Source organism: Python bivittatus, unplaced genomic scaffold, assembly GCF_059951505.1.
Source record: "Python bivittatus isolate LINGU-HERP-01145 unplaced genomic scaffold, Pbiv_v1 ctg000020_np1212, whole genome shotgun sequence".
NCBI classification, from domain to species: Eukaryota; Metazoa; Chordata; class Lepidosauria; order Squamata; family Pythonidae; genus Python; species Python bivittatus.
In genome coordinates, this window is record NW_028277030.1 from 119,882,114 (window position 1) to 119,903,025 (window position 20,912).

The window sequence follows — 20,912 nt, forward strand, 5'->3', positions numbered from 1 at the left end:
GGAGGGGAGCCAAAACATTGCACAGCAGAAAATTGCCATTTTATGAGACCTTTGGAAATGTTAGGAATATCAAATAAGTCTGTAGGCTGTGGATTACCTATCTCTTCTGGCAGAGTTTGCAGTTTAAGTAACAAGTCCTATGAGGAAAGGCTGAATGAACTATGTGTATCTGTATATTTGATATATTTAATTCTTAACATATATTTCTATATTACATTCCTATTAAAATATCTCAAAGTAATGTATACTAAATGCAATTAAAATAAAGACAAAAATCTGTTAAAGCACAAACAAAATTACAATAAATTATGGAGCATATAAAAGTTCTGGTTGCATTAGTAATCATCTGGAGAAGAGACGACTGAATGGGAGATAAAACCTTCATCAAATACCTGTAGTGCTGTCATATAGAAGGGGACAAATATTGTTCTCTGCTTATCCAGACAGTGGAATTAGATCAACAGAGTTGAAGTTGCAGGAGAGGAGACTTCAGTTGAACATTAAGAGAAATTATCCAATGTAACAAGTCAACTTCTAGAGAGTGGTAAGCTGTCCCTCTTGAAGCTAGATGGTCCTCTGCTTCAAATGTTCTAGCTCTGGATTTCTGGTATTGAGCATAAAGTTGGCCTTTCAGTCCTTTTCATTGTATGATCTTGTGGCTTTCCATTCCAGGATAGCTTTATTTATTTATATAGGCACGTATACATACAGACACACACACACTTACATATACTTACACACACACACACAAACATGGTACCTATAGTTTCCAAGGTGGTGTACATAACAGCCACCTGCAAGCCTACAAGTTAATTGACATGATACAAAAGAGAAAAAGGCTAAATGGGAACAAATATTTACTAGGGTAAGTATCAGAAAATAGGAATTGTTCTGTATAAACATGGACAGTAGGAGAGTGTAACATATTTAACATTTTATTCAGTTTTTTTTATGATTGGCTGCTGCTTGTACCCTGTAGAAACTTTTGTAACCCACGTTTTGTTTGGTAAGGTGGCACTTATTCTTTTGTGGGTTCTTTTTCTCTTGATTGTAATGCCCCAGTCTGCTTGCCATTGCTGGTAATCTTAACTAAATTCAAGCTTTACCAAATATGGCCATTCCACAGAAAACTTCCACAGAAAAAATGAATCCTGGATTGGCTGAATGCCCACAGTTTGGAGCCTTACAGACCTTACCAGGTGGATGATCACACTATGTTCCACAGCACATATGCAAAGAGGTGGCAAAATAGCTAGTCATTCTCCCTCCAAATTAGCAAAATAGAGCAAGTCACTTCCATCCTCCAGCAGCAAATTAAATATTAGCTTTTAAAGAAATATTGAAATGAGTGCACCACCCATGTGCAGTGCTGCTGGAATCCAGAACAGCATAGCACGGTGAGCTATTAGAAAACATCCATTTTCTCATGTTGGCATACAGTAATCTTGCAATATATTCATTTCTTCCCTGTCGCACAACATTTTCAGTGTTTCATTTGTGGTTGACAATTTCCATAGAAATCTGATTTCAAATCTGAGCAAGAAAGAATGAGGTGGAATTTATCAAAGATATTTATAAGTTTAAGGACTTAAATCCTTGTCTGCAACTTGCCCCTCCAACTACATTGGCAGAATCTGCCATTTTTCTGGAGAAAACTGGTCAAAGTGTAAGTCACTGGTTGGCCAACATCACTTTCCAGGAGTTTATGCTGCTCTTCAGCCTGCCAAATAGTTAAATTTGTCCTTATTAGATTTTGCTGTGTCCAAGGAACAAGTAAACAACCCAAGTATGTTGTTTCTGTTCTACTCCAGAAACAAGTGAGGTTCCTCACCAATGGATACAGTAGGGAAGGAGGCTTCAGTTCACAAGGATCAGAGGCTGCACAAATTAGACAGATACTCGGAGAAATTGTTGCTTCCAGGATTAGAGGCAATGTAGTGCTGAGTGTTGCTTGCTGGAGAAAAACAGTCCAAGAGAGTTACTGCTCTCATATCCTACTCATCTCTAATGATTCAAAGCTGAAACATTCCCTGCTTTTAAATCTTATCTTCATAACCTGGAAACAGAAAGTTCTTGGTAAAGCAAAGCCCAGATAGTTTTTTGCAGAAAGTTAGCATCAACAGCTGTACTTTTTTCAGGCTAAAAAGGACTGAAACAGCTATCAGTGGGACTTTGATCCCAGATGGTTCATCCTGCACTTTAAAAAGCCATTTGACTTTTCAGGACAGAAATCCAATTGTTTCTGCCTCAGTAGTGACAGGGAGAATAATTCTTGACACTGCTTTGGAATCCATTCAGAGTTCCAGATCAGTGTTTTACATAAACCAGCACTAAGCTGTGCTTCTCTTCATTGTATATCAGGGGCAAGTTGATATGGTTCATCAACAAAAAACTGCCAGAAGTAATACTATTGAAAAAATTACTGCAGATTTGTTCTGCAGAGGACAGGCCATCCATGAAGCACTTGCTGTAATTTTTAGAACCCAATGGTGAAATAGCAATGATTTTTTTTTCTTTTTTTACAAAAGGATTGCTATTCTTGAGCCCAAGACTGATCATCATTTGGCTGGTAAGGCAAGAGGGAGCCACCATGCAATGTGAAAATGTTAGGTTGTTTTCACACAACATGCTAATCCATGTTTAACTGATCTATTATTTACTGAACTAACCTAATTGCCTGGGTTCAAAATACCATAAGCTAAACATATACAAACAACACCCTGGTTGTATTCACACAACATGCTTATCCATGATTTAGTTAATAAATGATATTTACCCAATTTCCTGGGCTCACATAACATATTCAACCATAATAAATAACCTAACCAGACAGGGAAGGTTTGCACAGCACACTAGGCTGAAACATAGGTGACCAGTTTGATTCAGTGTGTTAAGTGATCATAATTTCTGACTCAGACTAGCCAGTTTAACCTAGCTTGTTGTATAAGCCCAGCCTTCTAGTAAAGGAGAATTAATAGCCAGCCTATATTGGTGGATTTATTTGGAAATTCAGGAAACTACTGCATTGATCTCCAATTCAGTTACTGTAAATTCTGAGATAGTGATTATAGTCAATAGATCTAATAAGTCTGCTGTTCAGCTGAGTCCTTATCTCTCCAGCCTGAGGGGGAGGGGGATGTGCATTGCTGAATAGCCCCAAATGATGCCATTTGCCTTACTGAGTAGAGATATTAAGAACCAAAAGCCTTTGGAGTCTGGCTAGTGGTATAAAGATTGTTATCTTCATATTTGTTTGTTAGCTTTGCAAAGATGTCTGACACTGTTGGAAACAGGATGGCCATCTAAATTTATCTGCAGTTGAGTGAACAGGATCACAAAAATATAGAGCTGGATCTCAGAATTCTTCTAGTCCAACCCCTGATCAGTGCAGGATTAGCTAAAGCATTTTAGACAAATGGCTATCCATACTCTGCTTGAAGATTTCAGTGAAGGGGAACATACCTCTTTACAAGGTAACCACTGGCTGACTGTTCTTGCCATCAGAAATTCCTCCTTATATCTAACTTGGATCTACTTCCCTGTAATTTCAATCCACTGTTTCAGTGCCTGCCCTCCTGGGTAACAGAGAACAAGTCCACTCCTCCTCTATATGACAGCCCTTTTGCTATCCGAAGACAGCTATCATATCTCTCCATGGTCTTCTCTTCTGCAAGCTAAGCATACCAATTCTTTTAACCATTCCTCATAGGGCTTGGTTTCCAGTTCCTTCACCATCCTGGTAGCCCTTCTCTGAATTTGTTCCAGTTTGTCAATGTCCTTTTTAGATTGCGGCACCCAGAACTGGACACAGTATTTCAAGTGGGGATATTCTTATTTAAATACTTATCCTGAATTGCAACTGCTGGACTTGGGATGTTGTAATCATTCTGTTCCTTGGGGAGATCTTCATTAAGGCATGAAAAACCTATGGCCCTCCAGAAGCTGTTAGGTTACAATTCCCATCAACCTTACCACCCTAGCCAATAGTTAAGCATAAAGGAAGTTGCAGTTCAGCAACAACTGCAGAACCATATATTTCCCTGGTCTAATCCAGTGTTTCTCAACCTTAGCAACTTTAAGATGTGGGGACTTGAACTCCCAGAATTCCCTAGCCAGCATACTTAAAGTTGCTGAGGGTGAGAAACACTGGTCTAGTCTACCAGGATTTCTTCCTCAGACTATAGGATTGTAAGATTAATTAATTCTGGGGATCACAAACCTTCTTGGATAGATAATTCTAGCCTGAGATCATTATATGAGGAACTGCAAATATGAGCACAAAGATTTTATGACCAAAGTTATTTACCTCCTCTTCTTCCTCCTTCTCTTTTATGGGCTTATTTACAAAGTTGTTATATGAGTAGCCTGGCTTCCCACTCATTTCCTATCTAATACTTGACATATGGATACCCAAAAAAAAGGGGGGGGGAGGAATCAACTTTTTGTCAGATATTTATACACAAAGTAGAGATTTACAGTCCTATTTCAGACAGTCCCTCATTCTTCTAATCTGATTTCTGTAGCCTTCTGTACATTAGTTCCATAGATTAACAGTGTTTCTGGTTCACCAGTAAGCAAAATAAATGACTAATAGGAGCATAAAATTTAATTTCTTGGAAGCATGTGTTTATTGTCAGTTTAAATAATCTGCTTTCTGAGCCCATATTTTTTCTTTATTGGCTATACATGTGTCAGTTTCTTCTCACCAATCAGCCACCATTTTTCGTTGTGCTGTTAGAAAAATTCTGCCTCTATCAGGCTGTTTTATTTATTTTCTATAGAATAAGCAATAAGATGGAAATTGGCTTTTCAACAATTTTTAAAATTAAACCTAAATTAAACCACCCACATGCACCATCCTCTATTGATTATCAGTCCACCTTTAAATACATCAGCTGGGGTTTAAATAATCCTTACTGCCATGAATATATTTTATTGTTCTCGTTTACATACATTTCATCTTGTTATACTTCTGGTTGTTGTTTTTTTTAATTGTGGCAATGCAAATGGATTTATGGGCCCACACAGATTCAGAGCAGCTGAAATCCTGGGAAGTGCTCTTCAGTACTCACATTTTCAAATTGCTTATGTCTCCAGCCCATTTCTTTCCTCCTCCACCCCCCTTTGGTAGATAAAATTATATTGTTGGTTGCTAACAGATTGTTGAATATGATAATACCCTTATGCAATATTCCTCCTGTTATCCTCATTTAGTTCCCAATTCAGCAAGATATTTTAATGCATCTGCCTAGTTTTTTATGCCTGCGCGTTAAGTCCACTGATCACATGTTTAACGCTTCACCAGATATTTCCATGCCTCTCTGAAGGAGGCTAAAACTGCCCCCTCCCATTTTATTTAGGCCTTTAAAAGATGGGGGTTTCAGATAAACCCTTCAGTACTAGGGATGGGCAAATCTGTTTACAGCCCATATCACTCTCATCTGTGTTCCCCCACAGGTCTGTTCTGCCTCATTTCCACATAAAATAATTTTCATTTTTTAAATTCAAATTGATATCTAAATATATTTCTTAATTTTTTAAGAATATAAAAAGAGGCCTAAAGTGAGCTGTTTTCTGTAGATGTGTATAGTATTTTGGCCTAGAGGCACATTTGGAACACAGAGGACATGGCACTGCCACAAAATGGCTGCCATAGAGAGTTTCATCAGTCACAAAAGATCTGCTTACCAAACGATCCATTAGAAAGTTTGTTCTCTGCTATTCCCTCTAGCTCCCCAAGATGTTATCTACTACCTCAGGTTTCTTTTACTTTTTTTTACAGAGCAGGTGGGCATGCTTTCAAACAAAACATTGAAGTGTGGTTTTTGTTTTCTAAATATACATTTGAGGTTTATGAGGAGTTCACCGCCATTATGTTGCTTAAAGCCAGCATGTGTAAATAAAACCAAGCCAGACGTGAAATCCAAGGATGCCAAAAGAAATGTTGCCAGGCGTGCATGGGCAGCAGTTTGGGACCAAGGCAGAGTCTCAACAACAAGAAACTGCAAATGAAACCCTCCTTTGATTTGAGCTCAGATCTTGATGACTTAATGAACACATCCATTGTAATGGTCTGTGGGAATGACCTTGGGAGACAGATGGAAGAGCCACAGACTAGGCAATGGTCAGATAGGAGGCAGCTGGGTCCGCAGAAGGAATGGGGGCATGGCAAATATCTCAGAAGGGACCCTACCTAGCTATAAAGGCAAAAGGGGAGAGATGTGCTTTGAGACTTGTAAGACTGATGTCAGCCCTTTGAGGTAGTTGAGACAAGAAGCATCAATCATGAGTACTAACACTACATTTATTGTTAGGTTACAGTGTCAGAAGCAGACCATTACATCCATGTATTTTCCTTGGCAGCAATACTAAAGTAGTTTGCTGTTACCTTCTGAGATTTTTTTTAAACTTCCCAATCTCCTATCCAAGTCCTAACCATGTTTGACCCTGCTTAGCTTTTGAGATCATCATTGTTGGCTAAGTACTGTTAAAAGATAGTGGGTAAAAAGTTATTTCTGTACATTAATCTAGGAGATGCCCATTAAGTTGGTAGTATGAAAGAGCAAAATCTTCAGCACCCCTGTTTACCATTGAGTAAGATGTATTGGTGCCTGCCATTACTGTCAGAGCACAGTTGAACCTTTTGATGATCTTCTCTAGAAAGGGAAGTTTAGAAATTCTTCCCATACAGTGCTTCATAACAAGGACAGCTTATCATTCTTTTTAGAGGCATTTGCAGGAGTAAGGGTAGGAAGGGAGGCAATGGTGAAAATAATATCACAGAAATGCTGGCTGGGGAATTCTGGGAGTTGAAGTCCACACATCTTAAAGCTGACAAGGTCAAGAAACACTGCACTAATGTAATATAAGCACCACCCCTTTTGTATGAATGTTTTGATGAAAGCCTGGATCCTGCAGATGCCTCTGTCTTTTTATATACTTAAAAATAGCTGCATCTCTTCAGATTGTGCAGAAAAAGAGAAAGGAAGGCAAGACTTAGGGCTTTAATAATTTCTTCCACTGGTGATGCTTATAACATGCCTTCCTTGTAAATATTGCTGGTGTTTTTGACAGGAGTTAATAACACTCAAGAGGCTGGTTTATGTAGACATTGCACTGCTGAAAGAAAGCCAGGGAATTAGAACTGAAAATGAGGTCACAATGGCATTATTTGCAAATACAATACAATTTTTAAGAATACAAAGGATTTCAAAACTAACAGATCTTCCTAAAGGCAGTCAGGGCTTGAGGATTATTTCATAATGTTGTTTTTACCCTCTTGGCAGCAGGATTCCTCCTCATTAGCCACAGACACCCTCCATGATATAGGAACATATTGCTATGTACAATTGCAGCACATAGCCAACTGCTTTACCAGTCATATTGTTCGTCTAGCTCTAGTTTTGTCCAGGCTGACCAAAGAAGGCTGTCCTGGAAGAAAAGGTATTTCTTATCCCGTATTACCTGATCCTTTTAGGTGGGAGTTTGAACCAGAAGCTTTCCTGGGCAAAGCATGTGCTCTACCACTGACCTATTGTCTTTCTCCTCTGAGAAAAAAGAGTTCAACCACATTTAGTTCTTCAGTTTTTCTCCACCACTCAGGAGTATGAGAAACAGGATCCTCAGCCTATTTTCCAAGTGCCACCTAAGGAGAAGGCATCAAAAAAGGTCCTCATTACCGGGAAGAAATCCTGCTCATCCACAGATACTATTACCTTCAATATAGTGTGTCAAAGGTCAAATAACATAAAAATAGTGAAAATGTCTTAGTTTTGGGGGCAGTCAATAACCTAATGAATACTGAATTGAGATGTCATTTGTCTTTAATAGATCCATTGATTAAATTGAAATAAATATGCTCATTATAAAAAGCTCAGGATCTTTACCTTTGAAGATCTTGAGGAGAGTAAATTGAGTTGCCTTGCACTTTAATACTGAAAAAGCTACTATGCATTTGTCAAAAGGTAATGTAACTGCATTCCAGAACTCATGAATCTGGAAGCTACACCAAGAGGTGTGCCTTCTGGCCCTTGACTTCTGACTTCTGGTTATGGTCTCCATCTTTGCATTTCTGATAGCTGCACACTGCTCAGCTTTGACATATTCTTAGAGTGAAAGGTCATCCTTTTATTACTTTGTAATTTATATTTTTCAATCTCTAATACTGAAAATACAGAATAACTCCAATAATTAGGCAATTTTAGGAAGAAATTATATATAGAAATGCATCTTTCCCAGGGGTGTTTTCTAAATTACTTGATTACTGGTTCCTGAGAGGATTGGGGAGGGGAGGTAGAGGCAAACTAAATAGTGGGAGGTACAGCTGGTGGGACCAACACACTCAGGTCACCCCTCCTACCACTCATCTTTCTAAGGGGTGGGGTGTATTGTCCACCTTGTTCTTAGTCATTGGCAATTCTAGGCTAGTATTGCCAGGATCTTCTGGTAAGTCTTGGCCACTGTCCCTTCTAAGCATGCTTCCTGCCAAAGGCCAAGAAGAGAGGGGCCTTGTCCTTGAAAAAGACCTAACAACCTTGAGTCAGACTGAAATGGCTAAATAATGCCCCTGACCCTTCCCACTAAATTAAGGTGTTACTTTAGGGCAGCCTTTTGCAACTGGGGTTCCTCAAGGCGCTAGGGGTTCCATGAGAGATTGTGATTAAATATATATACAGGATATATATTGTTTTTTGAACTTTGCATGCCACACAATACTAGCATTCACAGTGGTGGGAATTATTACATGCTGCGACTCAGCTGCCAGCCTGCTGCTTTGTTGTTGTTGTTGTAAACAATGTAAAACATGGATTGTGAGTAGGTTAGAAGTGAATTGTATTGTGAAGTTTTCGTATTTTCTGCAATCTTTATACAGGAGTTCCCTGAGCCTTGAAAATTATTTCGAGGATTCCTCCAGGGCAAAAAGTTTGAGAAAGGCTGCTTTAGGGATTGAAAATACTGTTTTCTATTCTTTCTTTTGTTACCGATACAGTGACAATATTAATGTTGTCAGCTCTTGCCTTGGTATTCTAACAATATTTAACACCAGGAAACTGAATAACGTAATTATTTCTTTTAAAAAATATATTTCTCCAATAGCCATAAGGAAAAATTACTGCATTTGTCTGTTGAAATATTTTAGCTTTAATGAAGTAGTTCAATAAAAATGAAATATAGTAACCTGAAGATTTTGTGAGGGCTTAATAACTTTTATACATAGAGCATAATAATGTCTACATTAACAAAAGTTGATCCAAGTCAGTAGATTGTATTAGTATTCTTCCTCAGTATTTCTCACTGTAAAAAGCAGGCTCATATTTACAACTTGTTGAGAAACATAAACATTAGAGCAACCTCATTATTCATATTTTCCCAGTAAAAATAGATCCCCATCTATCTGTTATATATTGTACATATATCAATGAGGTTTTGCTAATACTTTTAAGAAAAAATGACCTATTCTTTCTAATGCTCTCTTTTTGAAACATTCAGCTATGCAAAACTTTCTTAAACATAAAGCCAAAACAGATTGTTTTGAAGAATTTCTATCCTATTCTTCAGCTGAAATGGTTCCCAGGATGGTTTCCATCAGATCAATAGTTTCAGAGAGGTACTTACCTTAATTTTTTTGCAGCAAAAAACAATAGAGGCAATTTAAAGGCTGACAAATTTACAATTTAAAAGGCACAGCATAAAAAGAAAGAGGAATTTTTTATCAATACTTAAATTATAAAGTTCTTATAATGGGGCCAAATGAAGTTGGTCTCAAAATGGAACTGAATGGTGCAGTCCTATATAACTCCTCTGTGTTCAGACAGCTGGATTGGCTGCAGATAGATGACAAAGATAGAAGGAGTCAGATGGGACAGTTTCAACCATTCCATTTATTTTCATCAAACAAGATGGAATGGCTCTGATTCCCTGAAACTGTTAACATCAAACATGAAGGAATTGAGACTCCATGGTTGTGTGTTGATGTCCACAATAATGAGCTATTTAAATATGAACAGCAAAGAAGAATGATGCTTGTGATGTTGCCAAAATTCATTATGAATTTTGTCATTATGATTAGACATAAATTCATTATGTCTAAGGAGATGCATATCAGTGTCAATTAGATCCACACAACAAGAGGGGAGTTCAGAACTGAGACTTTGCGGCAATCTAGAAAAGAAACATAAAACATGGGGGCCCAGAGCTGCAAGTGGCCATGTCTTTTGTGGCCCCCAGAATAGGTGGAGCCAAATTTCCTTGAATTGGGGGGAATTTAAGAATGGAGGTTGTGGATCAAACTGGATGCCTTAGGTCTGGCAGATGGTTAGGGCACCCATTTCTCCTTTTAAAGCTCCTGAAATGCCCCCAATTCTTGTACTGAAGATTTTAACCTCACAGCCTTTGAGTTGACAAGTTGTTCACTCCTGATCTAAGGAATGATCTAATGCTCTAGAGATTGTTGGTGCTGATCACAGTAATTTTCGATCTGTCTATATATTTACAGTATATCTATATATCTACAGTATATACCTGTATCTGTTTAATATGTACCCCATTTTTCTGCTCAAATGAGAACCCAAGGCAACTAATTTAACACAAATTCAACACTAAAATACAGAAGGAATGCTAACATAATTTACCTATTACCATCCTGGTGAAAGAAATGCGACTTCATAGATTTTCTAAATGCTGAGAGAGCATGGGCAAAGCACAGGTTTCTAGGGAGTACATTCCATAGCCTGGGAACAATATAGAAAAAAATCTCTTCCACATATCAGGTAGATTGGGACATCTTTATAAGGATTTCTCCTGTAGATTTTAATGACCAGATAGTTCTTAACAGGACAAGATCTTAACAGATAAGCCCTTAGCCATTTGGAGCTTTAAATGCCAGTACAACCTACACTGTTTCAGGGTAGGCACCATGTAATTCCTGTACTTTGCACTGTCTAACATTTGCTTAACTGCCAAATGTGCCGTGTGCAACTTCCAGATAGTTTTCAAGGGTCGTCCCACATAGAACATCATGCAATAGTCAAGATGAGATGTAATTATATTTAGGCATGGGTCATTGTCACCGAAACTGACCAACTGGCTCACTAGCCTTACTTGCGTGAAAACACTTCTTGCCATCATCCGTGAAAGCAGTGGCAGCAAAGGACCATGGAGCACTTTGAAACTGCAGACCTCCTTGTTCTGGGAGAATGTTTCCGCTTCGTTCAAAACAAGTTGAACTTTGATTCCTGATTCCCATTTCCTAGTTATCAACGCATTTCTGTCTGGTTTGGATTAAATTTCAGCTTCTTCATTCTCACCCTGCCCTTGTTAACTTAAGCAATATTGAAGGATACCAACTGCTTCCTGGGAGTGGCATAGTAAGAAGCAGTAGAGGCAGTATTATCAGCATAATAGTGACACACCACTTTAAAGTTCTGGAAGATTCCCCAGACGTTTTGTGTACATGTTAAACAGCATGACAACAAGTTAAAATCCTATGACTCACCATAGAAATATCATATAGGAATTCCCCAAGGCAAGTTTCTGAATACAGCCCATAGGACAGGAAGGGAACCATTGCATAATGGTATCCTAAGATGAATCCTGCCAGACAGTGCAGAAACAATCATGGTCAACTAGATTATCTGGAGCTGCAGGATCATCTTGTTCTTCTTCACATTTCCCAGAAATAAAATATTTGAATCGCACAGATCTGATGAGTAATCTCCTATAAACTGAGGCAGAGGGAAAGGCCACTTATCTATGAAGACTGAGAGACACACAAGACAACTTACCATCTTGTTGTCTGCTTGCTAGTGGTTTATAAACCCAAGAGACTCCTGGAGTATCACAGAGACAAAATCAAAAGGGGTAGGAACACTGAGGTCCCCATGGAGATTCCAAAATTCATTAATACCCATCAAGATCATGTTTGGAGCCCTAGATTTAATTTTTTGTTGTTGTTGTTGTTGTTGTTAATTTGTTTAATTTTGTTTTCCTTGGAATATTTGTCACATTTCATTTCATATATTATACAATGTCCTTGTTTCTTTGAGGCACATTTTAGCAACATTTTAGTTTTCGGTGCCACAGGTTATCATGAATTTCTCCTTCAATGGAGAAAAAGGTTCAGAGAGTCCATATGATTTAGTATTTGAAGTGTTGAATCTAGGGTTAGGGAGACCCAGATTCAAGGCCAGCTTCAGTCATGGAAAGTTGCTGGAGACTTTGGGCTAAACACTCTCTCCCAGCCTACCTCACAGGGTTGTTTTAGAGTTAAAATGAAGGAGATCCCTGTGTCAGTTGTTATAGGGTTTCATTCTTAACCACGGTGACGCCCGTTCTTTCATTTTTTGTTAAAGCCCTTTTAAAAAATAAATAATAATTTTAAAAAACCATAGTGACACCAAAGTGATGAAATGTGCATTGTGATGTCTCAACACAAACTGTGCCTTTCTGCACTTGCATCTTGGGATCACATACCAGGTAGTGTTTGCATCACAATATTACACTGTATGTTTATCACTCGCTTCCCTCCCCCGCCCTCCCAAATCTACGTGAACTACCCTGGGGTCAAATAAAAAGGATATAAATTTAGCATAATAAATTCACTGAATCTCTCTTGATCAGCAAGGGAACACTTTGTCTGTATGCAAATGTTGCCATCACTTCTCTGATGTCAGTGATGACAAAAGGGGATTTCCAAGACAGTGCCAGGCAGAGCACAAGAAATTTGGATCTGCCAAGTGCAGCCATTCCTTGGATGAGCCACACGAATACTATAAGGGGCCTGGATCTTATATATTTTCTGTTTCATTAGAAATATTGGTAGGGTGAGGTGCTTTAAAAAAAAAAAAAAAAGACAACTTATGAAAAAAAAAATCCTTCCATTAGAAACCTAGTCTCAGAGCAGACAGTGCTCTTGGTATTAAATAGCTTCATTTGTTCACTGAGAATTACATTCTTCTTCCCCACAGAGTGATAACAAAAATGAAGGCTCTAAATGAACCTCAATGTTTGTTTTAAGGGCAGAGAAGGACCAAACACAGAGCTGCATTCTACCAAAAAGTGAGAAAGGAGGAAGATTAAAAAGAAAGAAAGAAAGAACTAGCTACTTTTCTTTAAAATGGAGAGCCAGTTTGGTCTAGTGACACCAGGCTAGAAACCAGGAGACTGTGAGTTCTAGTCCAGCCTTAGGCATGAAAGCCGGCTGGGGGACTTTGGGCCAGTCACTCTCTCAGCCAAACTCATCTCGCAGTGGGGAAAATAGGAGGAGGAAGGAGCATTAGATATGTTCGCCACCTTGAGTTATTTATAAAAATAAGAAAGCCGGGATAAAAAATCTAAAAGAAAAATATCCAGTTTTCATCTACTTTTTTTGTTGATTTAAGCCAGGTCTGCACAAATAAGAGGGGAAAGGGCCAAATTAATACCTTAAAAATAATTGTGGGCCACAAAGGAATAGCTGGCACATTCTTCAACTGTTTGGCGGCTGGCAGCGCAGCGGCACTGATGGAGCTGCAAGTGTCGGTGAGCCCTGGAGGCGTTGGGGGTGCTTGGCAGTGTGTCTTTTGGGGTAGCGATGGCTGTGAAAAACTAGCCTGAGGCCATGGAGCTTCCTGGCAGCGGTGACGTTTGGCAGCAGCAGATTTGTTGAGTTCTCAAAAAGAGATGGTGGGCCGCACAAATCTGCTCGGTAGACTACTATATATGTTGTACAGGCCTGATTTAAGTAGACCAGATGAAGTATTCATTGTATGACCAGAAAAAATGCCAATAAAATGATAATAATATACATTTCTAGCACCCATTGAAAATCCATATGTCATAGACAAGTTATCTTTCTTGTGGCAACTATCTCATTCTTAAGTTGCTAATATTCTCAATATTTCAGAGTTTATGCTCTCCAGAGTAAGAATAAAGCTCAGAATATATTGGTGCTTTGTTTTGGGTTCTGTAGCTGAAGTCTTCATGGAACAACAGCATCTCAAAGAAGCAAGCTTTTGTATCCAGGAGGCAGCCAGTCTCTTTCCCACATCTCATGCTGTGCTGTACATGCGGGGGAGGCTTGCAGAGATGAACGGCAGCTTGGAGGAGGCTAAGCAGTTGTATGATGAAGCGTTAACTGTGAACCCAAGTGGAGTGGAAATCATGAACTGTTTGGTAAGTGTGTACAAGGGAAGCAGTCTATGCCTATGTCCTTGCTATGGCCCTTGGAATGCTGTGATGTCCCAAGAATTGTTTTAGAATTCAGGTCAGCCATATGATTGGAAATATTTCTAGAAATCCTTACTTGTACTTCAGTGGGTCTGCCAGGTCGGTTAATGCTTTTAATGTTGCAATTTAGGTGAGCTCCTTACAATAGTAGGGACCCCTAATTTGGGGGGCCTGGTGGACACATTTGGAATGTTGAGAACATGTTGTGGGCACTCTTGCAATATTCTCCATTTAGCTATTGTTACAAATACTTATAAATAGACACATCCTCCATGAAATCAAGAACTTAAGAATCATAGGGCATGAGGTGATTGGTCCATCTAGCCCAGGATTGCCTGCGCTGACTTAATAGCAGCTTTCTTGAGATTCAGGCAGGACTTTTTTACTCTTCCTTTGAAGGCGCTATGGATTAAGTATGTGACCTTCTGCCTGCACCTCAGATGCTCTGCTGCTGATCTCATCTATGCCAATCTCCTTCAAAATCTAAACGGCTTGGCTATTACCACTTCCTGTGGAAGCAAATGCCCTGCGATGTATGACGACAGACTTTGCTTAACAAAAAAATGTGCATTTCATATGTGTTGCCTTGATCCTTCTCTTTCTAACTTAGCCAATAGAATTATTTCAGCTCCATTTGTTCTGCACCAAGGATTGTTTTATTGTTTTGTTCTTTTATGTTTGCTGTTTCCCCTCAGGCTTTTCTTGCTAAATGAATTGTCTTCCCCTCAGTTCTTTATTTCTTAGCAGCGGTTATTTGTTCGTATATTGTGTGTGTGTGTGTGTGTGTGTGTGTGTGTGTGTATGTGAGTGATGTTTGGTTTTTTTGTTTTTCTTTTATTGAAAGACAAAGATAGTAACAATTATCTCTGTGTGACCATTGAATCTCTGCTGTTGGATTTGAAATGCTTGGTGCCACCTGAACAATCCAGTCTACTCCTTTTGTAAGCAGGGCTCTTTGTCCCTGATATATCAGCATTAATTAATGCAGCGTTCCTCTGTTTCCCCTTAGGCTGCCAGAAAATATGATTTGAAAACACCAGAGCTGATTTTTAGCAAAGGGCACAAGTCCAGTGGCAAACAAGCGGTCAATATAGTGATTCCTGCAAGCAAAAATAAAGTTATAAGCATACTTGGGATTTTCTCCAAATGCATTTATAACTTTGTTTGGGGGGAGGGGTATTCAAAGAGAATAATTATTAAATTATTAAAATCTAATGCTGTTCCATGATAAATTGGCAGCCAAATATTGGGGCATTTTTTTCTTTAAATGTAATTCCCTCCATTGTTTGGCATCTGCATTTTCACCTGTTAAGGGTATTGTACTTGCAGCTCTGGGACCTGGTCCATCATATTGGCAGTATCTCCTATTGCCTAACAACCCATTCATATAGCAATTAACCATAACTACGGTATATGTTCAATAACTTTTATCTAGATTTGGACTGAAAGGACCAATAGATAAGATATTAAATGCAAAAACAGGAGGAACCCAGAATCGCTAAAATATTTTAGATAAGAACTCCTTGGCAATAGTATCACTCAGAACTTAACAGCAGGCCATAACTTAGAAAGTTTTGCCACATGAGCTAATAAAGATTTTATGTAACTATATTATATCAATGCATATTTGAGAAATTGCTTTTCACTGTATGTAGCAAACATGCTATACTATGAGAATTCTTCAGAGTTTTTGATATTTGTTAATAATAACTGCATCGAGCTACATGTAATACTACTAAGCATTCCCAAATGTGCCCATTTCAATTTTCCTCAGGCTGTTATTTTCCCAACTTTAAGTTCATTTTGGTCCTTGATTTCAAAATCTGATGAAAACAAAATGGACAAAAATTAATGTTGAATTAATCTTGTATATTTCTCCTAATATAAATTCCTGCACATACTTTTATTTGTGCACATCTTTTTTCAAGTTTTCTACTGATATAAAAGTGTGTTTTTTCTCGTGACTTTGTGTGCAATTTTCAGAGTACCACTGAGTGAAATTCTGAGTTGTGAATTTTGACATTCTAGTGTTTATTTTTGGGAGTTGCAAATTGGTAGAATTCATATAAAAATTTGGACTGAATGCTGTCTCTAATGTTGCCACAATTCATCCTGCTGCAGTTGGGCCTAGCAGCAAAAATGTTATTCTATTAAAATGCATTTGTACATCTTAGTGAAAGAGCTGCAAATGAGTTAAAGAGATCTGGATGAACTTACTCTTTGACAAGAGGAAATATGTATTGCTTTGATAGTACTTAAGTTCACACTTTCAACTAAAATAGTGGAACTGATAGAATATTGTTTAAAAGTTACTTGTATAAGCAACACAAATGCATTATTGAAGAAGTCACATACTAAGAAGTATAGAGGGACAACTGAGGACAGTACAGTTTCTCTTTAGATTGTTTATCAACCTTCCCCAGTTTAATGAACTACAGGCATGATGAACAGATATCCATCATTTCCAGCCAGCAAGGCCATCTGGTGTGCATCAGGTTAGGAACGGCTGTTGTATGTGGACAATTGCTACAATTAGTCCAGACATGAAGGATAACATCTGATATATTGTAGAACACCTTCAGGTTCCATGTTTTCCCTTGATGCACTTCATAAATATATTTTTTTGCCCCATTATTTTAAAGCAATATGGTCGATTGTGGTTTCCTATGAAGATATTGAAGTTTAACACGTGGAAGACAAATTCTAAGAATGTATTCTAAGGCAGTTGAAGGTAAAGAAGACACCAGACCCTTTGTGAAACTGCTGTTGGTTGCCAAATCTAAACCAGATGTAATTAAAAAATGCCATTAGCGCTTATGAACAATCAGCATGGATCTAGTTCCCTGCACACTTTTGAATATGGCTTTCCTACAGTATACTAGCAAAGAAAAGTTGACTAGCAGAAACTAACATAAGTACATTTGGATTGCAATGTTTGAAGGAACCACCTTGTTGCAAAGTCTTGGTAAGTCTCTGTTTCCTAATTTTTGTGAAAACTTTGCAATTTCTTTCCTTAATTTCTGATAAAATATAAGTCATGTTCAGTAGACACAACTTTCCAATGTCACTGAAAAATATTGCTCATATCAAACACTTACCAAGGCAATCTGCCAATTGTATGCCACATCAAATAACAGTAGGATCAGGAATGTTTTACTGAAAATGTTGTCCAATCTCTAAGCAACAGTAGAATGATTAGTGTACTTGGGCCATAAGATCATTGACAAATTCAATAATCAATAGCAACTTCACTACAATATTGGCACTTACTCATTATCAACTGATCCATCTAACGAGTGCATAATAACTAAATATTAAAATGAAATTTCCTGAGTTTCTGTCTTGCTTGGATACATGTATTATGATACTAGCACTTTAACAAATCAACAAACCTTCTGCACTCTTGGCAATGATCAACAGAAAATTCAAGTTCCTGTTCAACCTATTTATGAGGCTTTAGGGTGAGAAAGAATAAATGCAGTAACTGTTTTTAATGCTTTTAAAGGCTGTGGTACCACCTGTGGTTTTGTTGATAAAATGAAGCTTTCATGTTGTAATATTTTCAAGCAATTAAATGAAAGCATTTTAAAAGCTTTTGCTGACTTTGGACTGGATGTAACACCGTCAGATGCTCTCAACTACTGCATTAGAACGTTCTTTTTTAAGCTGCTTATGGCAGCTTTACAAAAACTAATGCTGGAGAAGTCAGATGAGCTTCAATCAGAGGAGATGTCTCAGTTCATCCTGTTTTTTTGAGTTCCCATTCTATGGACACATCACCAATATATGATAGCATAACCTCAATACTAATATGAACCTCCTAAGTTGACTCCATTGCCACCAGTTTCATGGTTCACACCTATCATACTATTCATATAAATAAACCAGATAGCCATCAAAATTTTGGAACTGTCCTTGCTGTGGATCTGCATGTGCTGCCTTGAAAAGCAATTTGAAAGTGGATGAGAATCAAATTCAGAAGGGCAGGAATCAGATATTGGAGGATATGCAGGTACCAGGTGAAGAGAACAAAAACATCATCATTCCATGTGATACTTCTGAATGTATTTTTTAATGCTCTGTACTATTATTATATCAAGCCCATAAGCAACCTTGGTCTCATTGTTAATGTGTGTCTACTATTGCCTTCAGGAAGCAATACTTCAGAATAGGAGTCTGCGCATAACGATATCTATAGAATAAAAATTACTCAGATATGTATTACTGAAAAAAGTATAACAACTAAATTGGTTGATATACCCCACTCTCCACATTGGTTCCCAAATTCATTTGGATAAACTAACTGCATACTTCACATTGTCTCTACTTCCAAAGTTATTGATACATGATTTGTCAGAATTATATCCAGGGTTTAGGTTTTCAAACTTTCAGAAGAGCTCAGAACTATAAAAGAAATGTCCCTGAAATAGGATTGTTGTACAGACTAGGAGCTCCTCATCCTGCTTGTAAGTCTTATTCTATCCTGTCCTTCCCTATCAAGCCACCCTTTTGTGTCCCCTAGTAGCAAATCAGTTGGACACCAGGAAGATGTTATATATCTAAAAATCAACCTCAGAGTTACGTGTTTGTTCTCAGATTGTTACTAGGTAGGCTTATCATGTGTCAGTTTTAAGGGAGTATGTTTGCCTTGACGTATAGCAGATCATTGCTCTGATTTAAGGCATCTGTAACACAAAACACCCCTGTCTGCCCTGTGAAGCATATTTCAGCTTATCTGCATTGCAGTGACTACCTATAATTATCCATTAATTAATTGAATTATTTATGATAAAGCACCTAAAAGCATCAGTGCTTTTGGAACTAAGAATGCCCAAAACTACATAGTGTTCCAAAAAGTGTAATTCTCCCACTTTAGAATGCTTTGTTCAGGGGGGAAAAGAGTGATCATAAATATTGCAAGTGGGCATTAAAGTTTTTATCTGTATCTTACTGCCCAAAAGTTCCAAAGAGGCACTGTGCACACTTATTGGGAAAATGTTGAAGTCAGCACTTGATAGATGTCACTCCTGTCATAGTGGTAACCTTTAAGTGTGGTTCTTAAATTCCAGAAGCAGCAAAATTTCCCCTCCCACACTCCCTCCCAGATCTGAATGTACAGATCATGAGGGCAAGGCTGACAACATGGTTATTTTCTGTCTTAGAGCAGCAGTGCTAGCACAATAAATTAATACATTGCCTACTCTTCCTGCATAATTTCCACTCTTCAGATGTTATTTAGAGCAATTTGAGGAAGTGTTCATATGGGAACAACTTACATATAATTTATACGTTGTATTACTATCTATGTATTTATTAATTCATTTACCATCTTGCTGCCAAATACTTGCTGTGGCTCTTCACAACAAAACATCAAGCAATAAAAGCAGAAAAATAAAATTAAAATCACAGTGGAAATCTATCAATTGAAAGCAGCAGATGAAACAATCTAAAACTTAAAATTACTTGGAGAGCACTAAAGCTAGTTAACTAAAAGGAGTGGCGCACTCTTCAAAAGCAGCCATCTGTTCAGAGATGCTGTAGGTCTGGAATTCCTACACTGACTAGGGAGCTGGAATACAGGCCTGGAAGCCTTTCCCCAATCCAGTGATTCTGCAAACAAGAAATTATTTGCTCTGTACTAAAAATATAAAAAAGTATGAACATTACTGTAGAAGGAGTTGTATAGACAGTTGCCATCTCTGAAAAAGCCCTCTCCTTGATTACCACCTACCTCATCCCAAATGCAACTTCTGCTCATGACCACAGTTTGCAGATCTCAGTCTATATAGATCAATGTTCCTCAGCGTAATGACTTCCAAATTTTTGGACTTCTGGTATTCCTAGTCAGCCTTGAGGAAACAGGTTTGTGAAGTTAATACCAACATTTTGAACGGTGCTTAGGAACAGACTATGAGTTTGAAACAAGTGTCATTCCTTAAATATTGTAGTAATATGTTCCAATACCTAGCTTCAGTTACCTTTGAAGATTACCTGGAAACTGAATCAGCTAGTTTTCTGGAAATACTCAAAGGTATCCACATACTGTATCAGATCCTTGAATTGCACCTAGAACTATATTGATAATCAGTGCAGTCCCTGAAGCAGATATGTCACATGGGCATACCAAAGCATGCCCATCACTGTATTCTATACCAGTTGAACGTTCTGAGTGGTCTTCAAGGGCAGCCCCATGTAGAATGCATTGCAGTGGTTGTTAGCCTTTTGAGGTAATCCAGACAAGAAGCACAACCAGGAGCATCAGCACTATCTTTATTGTAAGGTTACATTAAACAGAATCTTGCAAGACTGAAAATATTTCTCCCCTCCTTTCTTTTTAGTCTCTGGAAAACTAGGGAGGGTCCCTTCTGAAATGATTCCCATGCTTTTCCCCCACTGGCAGACTGGGCTGCCTCTTAACACACCATTGCCTAGGCTACAAGTCTTCCTCTTGTCTCCCAAGGTCATTCCCACATACCATCACAGTAGTTGAGCCATGCAGTGACTAGGGCATGAGTAACTGTTTGAAGGGCCTCCTGATCCAGGAAAGTGTCAGCTGGCACACCAGATATTGTGCAAAGACATTCCTGGCCACAGCTGCTGCCAGTTCATTGAGCAGGAGCTGTCAGTCCAGAAGTACCCCCAGATTGCACACCACCTTTGACTGGGGAAGTGCAACTCCATCCAAAGTTAAGGATGGAATATCCACA

At 38.3% G+C, this 20,912-nt stretch overlaps 1 protein-coding gene across 2 annotated transcripts in view; it reads left to right on the plus strand.

The window, feature by feature from the left end:
- The window catches only part of TTC7A (tetratricopeptide repeat domain 7A), a 192,315-nt gene that overhangs the window by 137,582 nt on the left and 33,821 nt on the right, over positions 1-20,912 (plus strand). For both annotated transcript variants that reach the window (XM_088147914.1, XM_088147920.1), the window contains one exon: positions 13,949-14,151. In XM_088147914.1, coding sequence (XP_088004040.1) covers positions 13,949-14,151 — 203 coding nt within the window. The remainder of the gene's footprint in view (positions 1-13,948; positions 14,152-20,912) is intronic.